Source organism: Podarcis erhardii, assembly GCF_964252035.2.
Source record: "Podarcis erhardii genome assembly, chromosome: 10".
NCBI lineage: Eukaryota > Metazoa > Chordata > Lepidosauria > Squamata > Lacertidae > Podarcis > Podarcis erhardii.
Genome location: NC_138500.1, coordinates 8,265,507 through 8,282,969, shown reverse-complemented (window position 1 = coordinate 8,282,969; position 17,463 = coordinate 8,265,507). Strand labels below are relative to the sequence as shown.

Here is a 17,463-nt window from a genome sequence, read left to right as displayed (position 1 = left end):
TCTTTCAGTTCACATATTGTTTTGGAAAGGGCGGGTTTGACAGGTTCCCCTTTGTATGCAAACTGAATTGAGTTCCTTCACCATCCCTAGTCCTAGGTGGGAAAAGTCTAAATGCTTTTCATCAATCTAGTTCTTTGGGTGCAGAAGCCCACAGACTTTTGACTAACAGAACCATCAAAGGCTGGAGAGAGATATTGGGGTTATCCTTCCACACCTTTTCTGGGGGCTGCTAAAGACCAGCAATGCCCTGAGGGAAGCCAGAAGTGAAGGAGCCCAGCCCTTTGAACTCAGCTCCCAGTTGGCATGACAGGACTCTGTCCGTCTTCATTTAATCCAATGTATTTGTTTAATGTTTAAACTGTGAACCACCTTGGGTGCCTTGGCAGGAAGGCAGTATCTATATACCTCAAATCAATCAATTAATTAATCAATATTTAGTATTATTTTTCATCACATTTATACCCCACATTTCCCAGAAGCACCTCAAGGAAGCATACACAGTTCTCCTCATCCTCCTTTAATTCCCACAACAACCTTGTGAGGTAGGCTAGGCTGAGAGTGAGCGAGTGAGTGGCCGAAGGTCACTAAGTGAGCTTCATGTGGGGATTTGAACCCTGGTCTCCATGCTTCTGGTCTGGCACTCGAACCACTACACCACACTGACTCAATCAATCAATAACATAGACCAAGAAGGTGGCACCAACAAAGACTTCTGTTATCAAGAACTTGAATGCCCAACTATAAATCTTTCCTCTCCCCACTAACCAGCTCCTGGCTGGCCTCTCGCTCAACCTTGCCCTGCCCCTCACTCCTTTTCCAGACTCACTTCAGACACATTTCTTCTGATTTGTGCTTGAGATTTTTCTTTCTTCCCCGTGTTGATCTTGGCAGGCTTATGCATGACTTCAGCCATCTTTTGCAAGCTGCAACCCAACTGCAATTTTGAGTCCAATCAAAACATACACACTCAAACGCCCTAGGACTGCAGGAAGGTTGCCATGGCAAACAGGTTAGTGCAGTAAGTCCTACACCAGCAGTTGGTTAACTTCCAGGCGGCTGGAGAAGAGACTTACCACCATTGCACTCACCAACATTTCCTTTTCGCTGCTGTCAACCTCCTCTGGAGTAAGGATATGGGAGTCAGCTGTATCTCATCTACCCTGTATGCCAGCAGTATGCCATCCACCCCTCCCCTCTGAACTGTATTTAAGTCAAGCTCCTTGGGGCACAGCAAGACAAGTACCAGAAATGCTATTGCTGGTTAACTCTTGTTTTGCTATGTATTTATGTCCTTAAGCCTAGATTCTTTATTTTTTTAAATACGTGTTGGCCCAATTTGATTTTTTGTCATTTTTTATTTTACCAACATGCCTTGTCTTTTGTATATGTGCATTTCCACTGCTCTGTGTGTTGATGTTTTGAATGTTTGCTACTTTGGAAATGTGAAAAGGGGGCAAGTGGCATATAAGTATCAATCAATCAATCAATCAATCAATCAAGGGGGAAGATCCACCTGGCTTCATCAGTCCCCCAGCGAAGGAGCAGCTGACCCAATGCCTGTTTTCCTCTACTCCATGGGTAGGCAAACTAAGGCCCGGGGGCCGGATCTGGCCCAATTGCCTTCTAAATCCAGCCCGCAGATGGTCCGGGAATCAGTGTGTTTTTACATTAGAATGTGTCCTTTTGTCATCTTTGGGTTATTTGTGGGGCGTAGGAATTCATTCCCCCCCCCAAATATAGTCCGGCCCCCCACAAGGTCTGAGGGACATATAGACCGGCCCCCTGCTGAAAAAGTTTGCTGACCCCTGCTCTACTCTATGAATTCCCTTTTTCTTTATGTTTTGTGCCTATTAGATTGTGAACACACACACACACACATTATGGATTGTATCTAATGTTACTGTTCTTCATTCCCCCCATTGCATTTCCCCTCATCAAAGCCTACACCAGAGGTTTGGGGGCTGAATCAGAGGGAGCCTGAGAATTTTCCCCACCCTGTCATTGGTATGTGAGATAATTCAGTCATTTACATCTAAAGTCATGTTTAAGAAGTGTCACTCGGTAAAAATCTTATTTAAAAAAACATTATCACTGAGGCCATTGTCACATGTACAATAGTCTGTGCTGACCACAAAACTGGTAAGAACCAGTTAAAGGGAAGCCTAACTCTGACGGTTCGAGTAAAAAACAACTCCAGGTACAAGGTACAAGGAGAGCTCTGCAATGTGCAGTAAAAAAAGGGTGGTTAGTGTTATGTACTGAAGTTCTCACCCTGGGCCAGAAGGGGGATACTGTAGATAGTTTTCACTCAGGTCCACATATGCAAATAAGGGATTGAAAGTGACGTTAAGTGATTGGATAGTTACAGAAAATGGTTAATGTTGCGTTCTAGTGGAGCTCTATATAAGCAGGCTGGCTGAACGCTTCAGTTCAGTTCTGTTCTAGCCTGTGAATAAACAAGAGCTGTTTGAAGAATCGCTGTGTCGTCTCATATGTTCACCCACAACTTAACAGTTAGTAAGTGTTTTCCAGGACTGTGGATGGCTGAAGAGATGGTGAAGCAATGAGGTGACAGAAAGTAGGGCGTTGGCCAGAGGATGAAATAGCCAAGTTGATGTATTTTCCCCACACAGAGTTTGTCCTCATGAAAGGCTCTTGAATACTCTTTGGACTCTGTCCTGTAATGCATTATTGAATAAAGTCTGACCAGTTGGGAACTTGCTGCGAGCCTCTGTTCTGAACCTCTCAAAAAAATTCCCCCACATTTTCAGCATGCTGAAAACTGAGACCCACCGCACTCGCCACCATGACAGATGCACACGATGCAGGCCAGAGAAGCTGAGAGCTAACCCTTGAGGGAGTTTCCCACATGCTACTATATATTCCAATAGTTGTGTGAATTGACTGGCAGGCTTGCTGGACGCCTTTCTCAGTCGACCCAAACAAGAGACTCACGCACCTAGATCCATGTCGGCGGCTTTTGGCCGGTGGGAGCAGGGCACGTTCTTGAAGATGGCGTCAAGGATCTTCTCCTTCACTTGTGTGATGGTGTCGCAGTTCAGGATCTTCACGGGGATCTCGGGGCTGTTCACATTGTCAGGGTTCACACAGCTCAGGACCTGTAGTGGATTGTGGGTTGGAGACAGGATCAGAGGACAGGGCTTAGCAAGGAGGCTGATCCCAAAACAGCATACGGGCAAGGTGGTTTTCTCTGCTAAAAACATCCTTCTCCAGACCCTCCAAAGTTCCCTATTTTCCAGGGAAAGTCCCGGAAAATTACAGAAGCCATCCCAGTTTCTGATTTGATTCCGTAATGTCCCACTTTTCCTTAGGATATCCCTATTTTCATCAGAGAGACATTTGGGAGGGGGTGATGGTATGTATTTAAATGTTTTCGTGATAATATTGCAGTCATTGTATAAGGGATTGGTAATTTGACTGGAGTGTACTTGAAATTAATAAGATTTTGGAACGCAGAAATAAAGTAAATTATCAAACCATCAATTCTAGCATGAGGGGGGCATAGCTGTCAACTTTTCCCTTTTCTTGCAAGGAATCCTATTCGGAATAAGGGAATTTCCCTTAAAAAAGGGGAAACGTTGACAGCTATGGGGGGGGCACCTAAATTACATGATTTGGCATCTGAATGATTGGTATTAGTAATTGTATTATAATTTGGCACTGTTATAATGAGGCTATTATTGTAATTGGAAGCTAATAAAAATTATTATTAAAAAAAAATGTTTTAGTGAAAGTGCTTAAATCCAGGCAAAGAATGGATATGTCAGCTGTGTCGGGCAAATGTTCTCTGGTTCTGGAAAGCTCCCCCGAGCCATTTTACTGTGTGCTGGACAGACTTCCCTTCCTCCAGGAGTTTCTGTGACCTTGAACAAGCTGAGGTCTGCTTAAGGAATACCCTCATAATGTTTTACTATGCTTTTATATATATTGGGAGCCATGCAGAATGTCTGGGACAACCCAATCAGATGGGTAGGGTATCCCTATGAAAATAGGGATGTTCTATATTATTATTATTATTATTATTATTATTATTATTATTATTATTATTAATATTGACATCCCTATTTTCATCAGAGAAATGGTGGAGGGTATGCAACTTGGAGTAGCATATTTTCCAAAGATTGTGGAAAGAATAGGCTATAATGCTCACAAAGAGTCTGTTAACTTGCAGGCCTCCTCTGGTGGTGGTTGCTAAGCAACATGGAGTCTGAGGCATTCCAGCCCATTGTAGTAGCCGCTCTAGGCCACACACACACAAAGGCCTCATGCCACTGCCTGCCCCACAGAGATCAAGATGCTCCGTCCTCCTCTCGTGATCACCGCTAACTTATTCTGCTTTCAAGCTGTGCCAACTCAGCGCTAGAAAGGTTTCAGCCGTCTCTTTGTAAGTTAGGAAGTGGAGGGTTGAAATTGATATAGGAGATAAGGTACTCTCATCAGCTCGAACGGAGTTGCAATATTATTTTATCAGGTGTGTGTTTTTTATCCTGTTTGTCCTTCGGAGGTGCTGAGAAACCACCAATGGGTGCTCAGGCAGCAGCCCAGCCTGATCCAGACCAGGACAAGACCCGCTCACCATTGCTAGATTGGCAATCCAGAATCCTTATCCCAGAAACTCAACGTTTTAGGTTCTCGTGAGGGAAAGGAGAAGGGCTTTGACCATAGGTCCTTCCTAGGGAACAGACAAATCTTTCAATTTCTGTTTCTCTCCATTTCTCATTAACCTATCAAGTTTGGTCCTCCACATTTCTGAATCAGTTTGTGGCTGTTGTCATTATTTTTTTAAAACGCGCACATAAAAACTTGCCAGCACTTTAGTGCAAATTTCTCTTAATGTACACATTTTTGTATCAAATGTTGCCTGATACATGCATTTTCCCAGTAACATGTGCATTTTAGGCACTTTGCTCCACTGTGCATGTTTCTGTACATTTTTGTCTCTTTCCTGAAGGCCAGTATTTTTTGTTAAAAATTGCCAAACCTGTTTCCAAGCCCCAGGGAGAGCTTCTAAATTTCTTCAGATTATGGAAGGCCTTGATCCTGATGCTCTCACTCCCAACCTAATTTCTTAGCAGAACTTTCCAAAGCCACCTCTTTCTCCCAGACATCTGGCAGGTTACAGCTTTCCTTTGCAAGGAAGGTCTCTGGCTTCACACCAAAAGCTGCAACCACCCTAGACAAACCCACTTACCCCCCCCCCCATCAAAAGCTAAATGCAAAGCAGATGAGGGGATTCCTTGGAACCTCTTCCATGCACTGAGCAGAATGGAAAGTTGGCTGCTACTTCAGAGGCATTTATTAGAAACTTGGAGTTTCATTTTTCAAAAAAAGAAAAAAAAGGATCTCAGAAGTGAAAAATGACTCTGAAAAATGAAACGCACACCCCTTTTCAATTTAACACATTTCAGAAGTAGATGTGAAATGGAGGTCTAAACACCTTGTGGTTTCTCTCTCTCCCCCTTCCCTTTCCCTCCCCTTTAAGTGCAAATGTTTAGCAGTTAGCATTAAGTTTCAAATTAATAATAATTTGAGACTAAGCTCCCTTGGCGATATTGCCTTGGCACAAGTTCACATGTTGTATTAATCGCACGCTGGTGAAATGATTAAAAAAAAAAATTAAAAACCACTCCCGAAGGATTTCCACCCTCCCTCTTTGGTAAGGCAAATGTTCGGCAAAATCAGTTATCATGGATAATTGATTCCTTATCACTTCAGGCAACTGCCCCACAACCAGGCAGTACCCAAGAAGAAAAAGCTACTGCTGGATAAGAAGAGAAAAAAGAGACGGGATGTGGGGAACTTGCCTCGTTATTTCCACTTTGTCTCCCTGCACAGTGGAGAAAGGCCATAGTTTAATGGCAGAAAAGCGAGGGGTTCATCCTTGGCATCGCTAGTTAAAAGGATCTCAGGTAAGAGATCTCAGGGTTGTGCATTGCTGCTGCTGCTGCTGCTATTATTAATTAATTAAATTGTTAAATTTCTAGGCTTTCTTTCATTCGAGGATTACAGGTTTACAATATAAAAGCACAAATACAAAGCACAGTAACAAAGAAAAACAATACCCTCCCAACATGACCCCAAAAGTCAGGAAGCACTGAGGTGCTTTGGTTGGGAGCCACTAGTGCTGGCTGACCCCCACCATTGAGCCAGTCACCCAGAGCTTGCAAACTCACTTCTCACCCGGGACCCGTATATTTGCTTCCAAAGGCCTTGCACTGAACTGAATCAGTGTGCCAATGCCAGGAAACCTGCCCACCATGAGCTCGTGGGCAGATGGCAGAATGCCAGGCTGCCCTTTTACAGCTCTACATGCCTCAGAAGGGAAAAGGAGCATCTTCACCCCCACCGTTGTGCCCAGACACTGAGGTCCAGCGCCAAGGACCTTCCATAATGTGTGTGTGTGTGTGTGTGTGTGTGTGTGTGTGTGTGGGTTCACAATCTAATAGGCTACTATGAGGTAGAGTGAGGCTCAAGGAGCATAAAGGGGCTCAGCCGAGATAGAGTTCCTGCAGGGGTAACTCATCGGCTCCCTGGGCTCTGTCCAGGGTCCTGAAAACCCATTTACAGAATATTCAGGGATCACACTGTGTCCCCTTACTGTTCTCGCCTTCCACCACAGACTGGCTGCCAGAATCACACCACTGCAGTTCGAAAGCATGCCAGTGCAAGTAGACAAATAGGTACTGCTGCGACGGGAAGGTAAACGGCATTTCTGTGTGCTCTGGCTTCCATCACGGTGTTCTGTTGTGCCAGAAGCGGTTTAGTCCTGCTGGCCACATGACCCGGAAAGCTGTCTGTGGACAAACACCAGCTCCCTCGGCCTGAAAGTGGAGATGAGGGCCATGCCCCATAGTCGCCAGTTTTACCAACCCTCCTGTGGACTTAGCACAGATATCTCCATGTGTCCTCCTGGATACCCTTGACTTTCCACACAGTTGATTTGCATGTGGAGTTCATTTGTTCCCCCAGATGCCCAAACTGTGCAGGGAAGGAGAGTTTTTGCCAGTTTCTTTCTCCCAATGGAGAGGAAATTCCTGCTTGCAAGTTTCCCAGTGGCTGGCCACTGTGAGAAGAGGATATGGGACTATCTGGGTCTTTCATCATCAAACCTTTATTGGCATCACATACAAACATCCAAAACAAATCAATTCAGAATTACCACTTCCCCAGTGGCACAAAACATTTGCTAAAAGGAAGGAGGCAGAGCAGTCTATCGTCACATCTCTAGGTCTTCAGGGAGATCAGACGTCTGCAGTGTATTTTGACGACAAAAAAACAAATAGAGATATTTAGCCACTAACTTGGTGAGCTCCTGATCATTCCCCAGTAATAGAAAATGTATGACCTCCAACTCTGGTTTCCATTTGGGGATACAAAGTTGATCTAGAAATTGCTGACGGAGATCAGCATATAGTTTACAATTAAGAACTATGTGTGTAAGGGTTTCCACCAGGTGGTCTTCACATGGTCAAGTTCTTTCTCCTTCCACCCTGCCTGAGAACCTTCCCCAAAGGAGGTTTGATGGATTTGAATTAAACCTGGCCAGTGAAAATGCCCTTCTTTCTTGAGGGTTAAGCAGAAATTCAAGGTAATTGTGGTTATCTGGGTCTTTGGCTTGATCCCGCAGCCAGGTATTGTTTGCTATCTATCTATCTATCTATCTATCTATCTATCTATCTATCTATCTATCTATCATCTATCTATCTGAAGCAGAAAGTGGCTGAAAGTTTATGCTTTTCCCCTGCCCTCCCCTTTCAGAGGAGAGCAACAGCAGGATGTCTGCATCTGTTCAGAAGCAGGAAGAAGTGCCTGGGCTCAGCCAAAATCAATCCCCGAAGAAAGGGCATATGGGACACCCCTTTTAAGCCTCATTAGTGACTCCGTTGCCAACATTAAAAACTCCCCACTGGGCTTTAACCAAAGAGAGGCTCCAAGCGTTTTTCATCCAGGGGCAGCGAGGGAGCATGTTTGTAGATATGTGATGTCAACAGATATTAACGGATTCGACTGTAAGGATCAGAGATGCAGGGGTGTGCAGGGGACAGAAGGCGGGGGGTGGGGTGGAGGGGGACACCCAGCATGTTCTGAGATGGTGACAAACTCGAGACACATCAGACAGCTTTCCCCCGTCCACTTTTGCCCCCGAAGGGCCTATTATAAAACGTTCGCCGTGACAGCTTCGAATCAGGTTTTGTGATCTTTGCTCTTTGTGCATTACTTGCCTCAACAAATGCGAAAACGAGATACGTACGTGTGTGTGTGTGTGTGTGAAATAGAACTGTCTTCTACCCCCAGGGGAAAGAAGGGACTGCATCATGGCTGGAAGAGCTACAAAGAGCATTGCCTGATTGACGCATGTAGCAGAAAGCCTTACCCTGGGACCAGGGTACATTTAAAGTGACAACCTCCTTGATAGACCTGCCTCAGTTTTAAAAATCCTGTGACCCTACTTGGTCCTGCCGCAGCCACCTATTCAGCTGGTGGGTGTCAGAATATTTCATTCTCCCTTTGCTGGATGTGGGATTGTTACATCACAGGTCTGTGTTGACATTCCATGCTTGGAATGTATGAGAACGGAAGTCAGTTCTATCTCTTCCGCTGTATTGTACTTTTGTACTTTCTCTGTCTCTCTCGGAGAAGATGTCAGAGCACCCCATGATTGCTTTGTCCTGTATATATTGCTTAATAAATTACTACTACTACTAATGATAATTCATTATTTATACCCCACCAATCTGGCTGGGTTTCCCCAGCCACTCTGGGCCACTCCCAACTGAATATTAAAAACAATACAATGTCAGACATTAAAAACTTCCCTAAACAGGGCTGCCTTCAGTTGTCTTTTAAAAGTAAAATAGTTGTTAATTGCCTGGGAGGGCATTCCACAGGGCAGGTGCCACCACCGAGAAGGCCCTCTGCCTGGTTCCCTGTAACTTGGCTTCTCACAGTGAGGAAACTGCCAGAAGACCCTCGGAGCTGGATCTCAGTGTCCAGGCAGAACGATGGGGGTGGAGACGCTCCTTCAAGTCTACTGGTCTGAGGTCATTTAGGGCTTTAAAGGTCAGCACCAACACTTTGAATTGTGCTCGGAAATGCACTGGGAGCTAATGTAGGTCTTTCAGGACCGGTGTTATGTGGTGTCGGCGGCTGTCCCCAGTCACCAGTCTAGCTGCCGCATTCTGGATTAGTTGTAGTTTCCAGGTCACCTTCAAAGGTAGCCCCACGTAGAGTGCATTGCAGTAGTCCAAGTGGGAGATAACTAGAGCATGCACCACTCTGGTAAGACAGTCTGTGGGCAGATAATGTCTCAGTCAGCGTACCAGATGGACCTGGTAGACAGCTGCCCAGGACACAGAATTAACCTGCGCCTCCATGGACAGCTAGCTGTGAGTCCAGAATGACTCCCAGGCTGTGCTCCTGGTCCTTCAGGGGCACAGTTACCCTATTCAGGACCAGGGAGTCCTCCACACCTGCCCGCCTCCTGTCCCTCAAGAACAGTACTTCTGTCTTGTCAGGATTCAACCTCAATCCATTAGCTGCCATCCATCCTCCAACCGCCTGCAGGCACTCACACTGGACCTTCACCACCTTCACTGGTTCTGATTTAAAAGGGAGGTAGAGCTGGGTGTCATCCGCATATTGATGAACACCCAACCCAAACCCCCTGATGATCTCTCCCAGGGGCTGCATGTAGATGTTCTTAAGTTCTAAAGCAGGCCAGCTAATTCCTGCGCACACACCCCACCCAAACTGTAGGTTTCACACTCCCGGGGAATAGATGCAGAAAGTGCCCCCCCTACTTTCACACCCACTCAAATTGCTGGAGAAGTAAGTGTTGGGTGAAAACCTCACCTCGGCACTAGAAAAACATCATCAAGCAATCAAAAGTCCTTTTCTATGGCATATGTTCCCTGTATCTTCTGGCAAACAATAAAAAACACTCATATTATCGCTATTGTAGAGTCATGGCTAGAGAAAGAGGCAGGGGGTAGACTGGAGGAGGGTGACAGGGAGATAGAAGCCTGTCATTCACTTCCCTTTTTCCTTCTTTAATCTCCAGGGAGGAGTGGATCTCTGCAAATCTGCTAAGATTCCTATCAGGGTAGATTTGCCTGCCCTTGAGATATAAAAGGGAGAGCTGATTAGCATCAAAAAGCTGCAAGCAAGGACAGGACAGCTTTTGAGGAGGGAAGAATTCAATCCTTGACCTGGAGCGCTGGCTCCTTTGTATTCACCAGCCTGGAAGGAGAAGAGCAGAGATTCCTTTGGGCAAAAGAGATTCCATAGGAAATCACATGGGGGCATCAACATGCCAGAGGAACCTTGATGTCTGCAGAAGTACAAAAGTCCTTTTTGGGGGGCTGGGGAACTGTGTGTGATCATCGCCTGTTGTTTGTGAGCAGGGAATGTAATGGAATAGACTGGGAAAGGGTAAGGCCGGTCAACAGCACCCTGAGCAGGAGTACTCTGTGCTGCAACATTTTGTTGCAACTCCCTGTTGCCTCCTTGAACCCAGAGCAGTCAGCAGCCCTTGCTATTTTTAGCATATAAGGAATTTCAACCTCTTCCTTCCTTGCCATCGGTTTGGTGCTGTTCTCCTCTGCTGTTGAGATTCGGACTAAACATCAGGAAGAACTTTCAGGTGGTAAAGGAGATCCTTTCCAATTCTGGGGGTCCCTTCCAATTCCACAGCCCCAACCCACCCCCAATTTCCTCTTCCAGGTACATCAATGGCCCCATCTCTTACCAGGGTCTTGTAGTCGATCTGCTGCCGGATCAGCTTGTCCTCACTAAGGGAGTAGCGGGCTTCCCCAGTGATGGCATCGATTGGGCCCTTCTCCATCTGTTGCTTGATGGCACAGAACAGAGAGAAGAGAGGCTCGCCGGCACATTCCTGCAGTGAGGCGAAGGAAGGAAGGAAGGAAGGAAGGAAGGAAGGGACAATCAATTGGGGTGATGAGGAGACTGCATCCTGCATCAGTGCTCTGTTTCACCCAGTTCATGCCTCTGAAGAGCTGAGAGCAAATCCCTGCAGGGAAGGAAAAGCTGGCAAAGAAATGGCGGGACAGAAGTCCTAGGAGATGGCTCCATTGCCACCGCCATCTTTTCAGAGCACGCTCCACCTGCACATACACTCCAACATTTCTCCGGCAAAAATAGGAACATCCTATTCCATAACAACAACAACAACAACAACTGTCATAGTTCCAGTTACAGATAGGTAGCCGTGTTGGCCTGCCATAGTCAAAACAAAAAATTCCTTCCAGTAGCACCTTAAAGACCAACTAAGTTAGTTCTAGGTATGAGCTTTCGTGTGCATGCACACTTCTTCAGATACACTGAAACAGAAGTCACCAGACCCTTCTATATAGTGAGAAGGTGGGGAGGGGTATTACTCAGAAGGGTGGTGGGAATGGGTGATTGGCAGATAGCTGTGATGAGCCTGTTGATGACTCTTAACGACTGCAATAGGTCTTGCAGGAAAAAGCAAGGGGTGAGAAGGTGAAAAATGGCTTTGTCATGTATAATGAGATAAGAATCCAATGTCTTTGTTCAGACCAGGTCTCTCCATGGTTTTAAGTTTGGTAATAAGTTGCAATTCAGCAGCTTCTCTTTCCAGTCTATTTCTGAAATTCCTTTGTAATAGAACAGCTACTTTGAGATCTTGTGTAGAATGTTTACATACCTAGAACTAACTTAGTTGGTCTTTAAGGTGCTACTGGAAGGAATTTTTTGTTGTAACATCAACTTTATTATTTATACCCCATACATCTGACAGGGTTGTCCCAGCCACTCTGGGCAGCTTCCAACGTATATAACAACATAATTAAACATTAAAAACCTTCCTGATACAGGACTGCCTTCCAAAGACATCCGATACAGGGATGTCTTCTAAAGATTGTATAGTTACTCATATCCTTGGCTCGGGGGTCCATACCCTCCAACAGTTCTCTGATGAAAATAGGGACATCCTTAGGAAAAGTGGGACATTCCAGGATCAGATCAGAAACCGGGACAGCTTCTGTAAATCTAGAACTGTCCCTGGAAAACAGGGACACCTGGAGGGTCTGCCTGTATGCTCCAGCCACTTCCTGGAAGTTGTCAAATCACAGCTCCAAGCCATGGATGTACAGGTGGGCTCTAGGACTGCCAACTCAAGATCTATTATGCAAAGATAAATGTGTGTTGATTTGGCACAGTATTAGCCATCTCGATGCACTTCTTGCTTCCTCAAATTTCCCTGCCCAATATTTATGTGGACAGCGCCATGCACAGCGGTTCACAAAGCGCAAGTGAAGAAGGTCCCTGTCTCCAGGCGCTTACAATATTTCATAGAATCATAGAATCATAGAGTTGGAAGAGACCACAAGGGCCATCGAGTCCAACCCCCTGCCAAGCAGGAAACACCATCAGAGCACTCCTGACATATGGTTGTCAAGCCTCTGCTTAAAGACCTCCAAAGAAGGAGACTCCACCATACTCCTTGGCAGCAAATTCCACTGTCGAACAGCTCTTACTGTTCTTCCTAATGTTTAGGTGGAATCTTTTTTCTTGTAGTTTGGAACCATTGCTCCGTGTCCACTTCTCTGGAGCAGCAGAAAACAACCTTTCTCCCTCCTCTATGTGACATCCTTTTATATATTTGAACATGGCTATCATATCACCCCTTAACCTCCTCTTCTCCAGGCTAAACATGCCCAGCTCCCTTAGCCGTTCTTCATAAGGCATCGTTTCCAGGCCTTTGACCATTTTGGTTGCCCTCCTCTGGACACGTTCCAGTTTGTCAGTGTCCTTCTTGAACTGTGGTGCCCAGAACTGGACACAGTACTCCAGGTGAGGTCTGACCAGAGCAGAATACAGTGGCACTATTACTTCCCTTGATCTAGATGCAATACTCCTATTGATGCAGCCCAGAATTGCATTGGCTTTTTTAGCTGCCGCGTCACACTGTTGGCTCATGTCAAGTTTGTGGTCAACCAAGACTCCTAGATCCTTTTCACATGTACTGCTCTCAAGCCAGGTGTCACCCATCTTGTATTTGTGCCTCTCATTTTTTTTGCCCAAGTGCAATACTTTAAACTGGCTCATGTCAAGTTTGTGGTCAACCAAGACTCCTAGATCCTTTTTACATGTACTGCTCTCAAGCCAGGTGTCACCCATCTTGTATTTGTGCCTCTCATTTTTTTTGCCCAAGTGCAATACTTTAAACTATTTAATTCAATGTGGGTCACAAATGAAGGAAGGGGTGGAGCAGGTGTAAACCCAGGGAAGAATTTGCTAGGAATTGGCTAGAGGAATCCTAAGCACATGGACTCATAGGTGTACTCAGAATTGCAGCTAACTAGTCCCTGCCCTCCCCCATAGTTCCACCTGCGTTCCTTCTAGCTCAGCTCCTCTTTTCCGCCTCCCCATGACTCTGTGTTTTCTGCCTCTCCTCCCTGAGCAGCTCCTCCGAAATCCACGAGAACGGTTTCAATTTTTGTCCTCTGCAAATCCCCAGAAGCCGTTCCCTCCTCTGTAGCCCAGAGTTGGGTCTTTCCTGTGCTCTAACACCTGCCTGCCACTTAATTAGCTTATCTCCCAGCAGCATATTGCTTCCGAGGCGGATGCCTATTGCCCTTATCTGCCCGCGTTTTTTCGGGCTAAAGGCAGGAAGACAAGGAGCCGAGTGGGGAAAATAAAATAGCCTATTATGAAAGCAAAGCTTTCAATGACTCACCTCCCTTTCTCTCCCCCACTTTCAGCCGGAAATGGGAATCTGATAGCCGGAGCCACCAAATCGACCTTCCAGGGCCCTTCAAAACTTTTTCCTGCTGTAAAAGGTGGCGGATCATAGGAGGCAGGAGGAACATCTACTTAAGTCTCCTTAAGCCATTCAGCTTCAGAGGCAGCAGAAACGACTGGCGGTAATTGGTTGTGTAAAGGGGTGACTGTCGCTTTTGATTGGTGGCACGTTGCCACTTTTGGTCACAGAAGACAAGGAGCCACACAAAGCCATGTGTACAACTCTAGGGGACTAGCTGTCAACAATGCTGGAACTGAGAGGTCCAAGCGGCACGTCCTCAGGAGCAAGCCGTAGAGGGAAGTACTTGCCCCCAAGTAGAACATGCATTGGATCAGTGTCTCCAGATTGGCTAACCTTAGTGCTGTTCCAAACCTTTGGCTCCTTGCTGAGAGGAGGGACATCTGCTTTGCATGACAGAGAAAATAATAATTTCATAAAACTGTCTCGTTTTGATGATTCCATTTCCTTTTCAGGCTATAGCTAAATTGGAAAGGCCTGTGCCTGCCTACTTTTTCAGTACCGGACTAGTTGCTTTTAGGCATTGTATTGTAGCAAATGTTCATTCCGGAACACTGAAAAGAATGAACTCTTAAAATCCATGGTGGCCGCTATATGCATCAAAAGAGAAAAGGCTAGGCATGGCAATTGTGATTTATCTTGAACTGTTTTGCAGACAGACGAAAGAGGATATTGGGAGACATTTAATGAATAGGAAAATTAGTCAAAGTCTAAATAAAGAAAGACACTGAAAAATGATTATATGTTAATATATCAATTCATATGCTAGCAAGGTTATGCTTAAAATTCTACAAGGCAGGGTTAAGCAGTATGTGGACCGAGAACTCCCAAAAGTGCAAGCTGGATTTCGAAGGGGCAGAGGAACCAGAGACCAAATTGCAAACATGCGCTGGATTATGGAGAAAGCTAGAGAGTTCCAGAAAAACATCTACTTCTGTTTCACTGACTACGCAAAAGCATTTGACTGTGTCGACCACAGCAAACTATGGCAAGTTCTTAAAGAAATGGGAGTGCCTGATCAGCTCACCTGTCTCCTGAGAAATCTCTATGTGGGACAAGAAGCTACAGTTAGAACTGGATATGGAACAACTGATTGGTTCAAAATTGGGAAAGGAGTACGACAAGGCTGTATATTGTCTCCCTGCTTATTTAACTTATATGCAGAATTCATCATGAGAAAGGCTGGACTGGATGAATCCCAAGCCAGAATTAAGATTGATGGAAGAAATATCAACAACTTCAGATATGCTGATGACAAAACCTTGATTGCAGAAAGTGAAGAGGAATTAAAGAACCTTTTAATGAGGGTGAAAGAGGAGAGCGCAAAATATGGTCTGAAGCTCAACATCAAAAAAACTAAGATGATGGTCACTGGTCCCATCAGCTCCTGGCAAATAGAAGGGGAAGAAATTGAGGCAGTGAGAGATTTTACTTTCTTGGGCTCCATGATCACTGCAGATGGTGACAGCAGTCACGAAATTAAAAGATGCCTGCTTCTTGAGAGAAAAGCAATGACAAACCTAGACAGCATCTTAAAAAGCAAAGACATCACCTAGCCTAACTATGCTGTGTATAGTTAAAGCTATGATTTTCCCAGCAGTGGTGTATGGAAGTGAGAGCTAGACCATCAAGAAGGCTGATCGCCGAAGAATGGATGCTTTTGAATTATGGTGCAGGAGGAGACTCTTGAGAGTCCCATGGACTGCAAGAAGATCAAACCTCTCCATTCTGAAGGAAATCAGCCCTGAGTGCTCACTGGAAGGACAGATCGTGAAGCTGAGGCTCCAATACTTTGGCCACCTCATGAGAAGAGAAGACTCCCTGGAAAAGACCCTTGTTGGGAAAGATGGAGGGCACAAGGGGACGACAGAGGACGAGATGTGTTCTCGGAGTTACCAACATGAGTTTGACCAAACTGTGGGAGGCAGTGGAAGACAGGAGTGCCTGGCGTGCTCTGGTCCAGGGGGTCACGAAGATTCGGACACAACTAAACAACAACAAAAGGGTTGTATTGCTACTGAGACTCTTAATCTGAGGGTCATGGGTTCGAGTCCCAAATTGGGCAAAAGATTCCTTCATTGCAGGAGGCTGGTCTAGATGACCCCCGTGGTCACTTCCAACTCTACAATTCTACAGTTCTATGATTTTATAATCTTCTTGGCTCGGGGATCACATAACTCCATTCCCTGTAGCATTTATCTAATGAAAATAGGGATGTCCTAAGGAAAAGCAGGGCATTCCAGGATTAAATCAGAAACTGGAATGGCTTCTGTAAATCTGGGACTGTCCCTGGAAAATAGGGGCACTTGGACGGTCTGCCATAAGGAAAGAGACAAGCAATCGACTCCAAACTTCCACTGATTGTTTTTGGGCATTGGAGTGTAGAATTGTAATTGATGGGTCTGAGTCCAGGGCACCCTGGTCTGTTTCGTGTGGCTACTCTTTTTTTTATATGTATTTTTATTGATTTACAAAGGTATGTGCAATGTCTCTCTCTCTCGTATTTTTTCCCCATGTAACACTTAAAAAAACCCAAAAAAACCAAACAAATCGGTTTCATTTGTTGAGACATTAGGGAGAATAGGGGGAAAGAGGTGGAGGGGGGAAAAGATGAGTGGGGGTCGGGGTCGGGTGGTGATGTTTCTATTTTACTTAATATATGTGGGGTTTTGTGTCAGCGTTGCTTGTGCAGGTTCACTTGTGTTCCTTTGGTGGTGAGAGAGGTTGGGGTTGGCTGAGGGTGTGGCTGTTCATTCGTGGTTGGCTGTGGTGGTCTTTCTTTTCATGTGGTCTTTGTTTTCATGTTTTGGATCAGGTTAGCCATATTGATCTGTATGCTGTTGGTGGATTTTTGTCATTGTCTTGTTGAGCTGTGTATGTGATAAAGGGGAGCCATTCTTCTATTTGTCCCCATGTCAGTTTCAGTTTATTGGTTTCGTGTGGCTACTTTCGTTCCGGTGTGTTACTGTAATGGGAAGCTGAAAAATGACAAAGGTGGCCTCTCCACATCTTCACTCAAAGCTTTCTGAATTAATATATAAATAAACTGTAGCCTAATACAGGGGCAAATCAAAGACCCAGGAAAGAATCTGCAGTGTTTAAATGACAAGGGCATAATATTATGACTCATGAATATGTCAGCCTATTTATATTGTTGCACCTAATTATATGGAGAGAGAAAACAAGTGATAGGCATTATTAGTGTTTTAAATAGAGATGCGGTGAGTATATTTTGATACGCTGCTCATAAACTGAATATAAGAACAAACAGTATTTTAACTGTAAATTACCCCATGCTTGTGGTGAAGGCTATGAAAACTAGGGTATGGTTCCTGGATGAAATGGTGAGGTCCCTCCCATTGCTCTCCTAACCTGTTGCTGTATCTTCTTTCCTGAATGGTGGGGGTTTTTTTAGGTAGTTTCCTTTGCTGGGACAGCATGGCATGAATTTTAGCTTATTTTTATAATTTTATTGTTTATCTTTTTAATAATGTTTTATGGTATTTTGTGTAAAGGCATGGACCTCACAAATTTAATAAACTTGTTGTTCTTGTTACCCCACGCTTCAAAATCTCAAGAAGTCACCTTTGCTGAGGCTTTGATAGCATAAACATTTGCTTAAGTATAATTCATTAAGC

At 45.0% G+C, this 17,463-nt stretch overlaps 1 protein-coding gene and 1 long non-coding RNA gene across 5 annotated transcripts in view; one reads left to right on the top strand and one right to left on the bottom strand.

The window, feature by feature from the left end:
- PLXNA4 (plexin A4) overlaps nucleotides 1-17,463 on the bottom strand; it is a 621,967-nt gene that overhangs the window by 41,091 nt on the left and 563,413 nt on the right. For all 4 annotated transcript variants that reach the window (XM_081879604.1, XM_081879605.1, XM_081879606.1 and 1 more), the window contains 2 exons: nucleotides 10,769-10,915; nucleotides 2,960-3,119 (listed from right to left, as the gene is read on the bottom strand). In XM_081879604.1, coding sequence (XP_081735730.1) covers nucleotides 2,960-3,119; nucleotides 10,769-10,915 — 307 coding nt within the window. The remainder of the gene's footprint in view (nucleotides 1-2,959; nucleotides 3,120-10,768; nucleotides 10,916-17,463) is intronic.
- Nucleotides 4,123-15,033, top strand: LOC309352048. The gene is made up of 3 exons (XR_014161060.1): nucleotides 4,123-4,405; nucleotides 5,857-5,930; nucleotides 13,767-15,033. It is a non-coding gene; the product is annotated as an uncharacterized lncRNA (long non-coding RNA).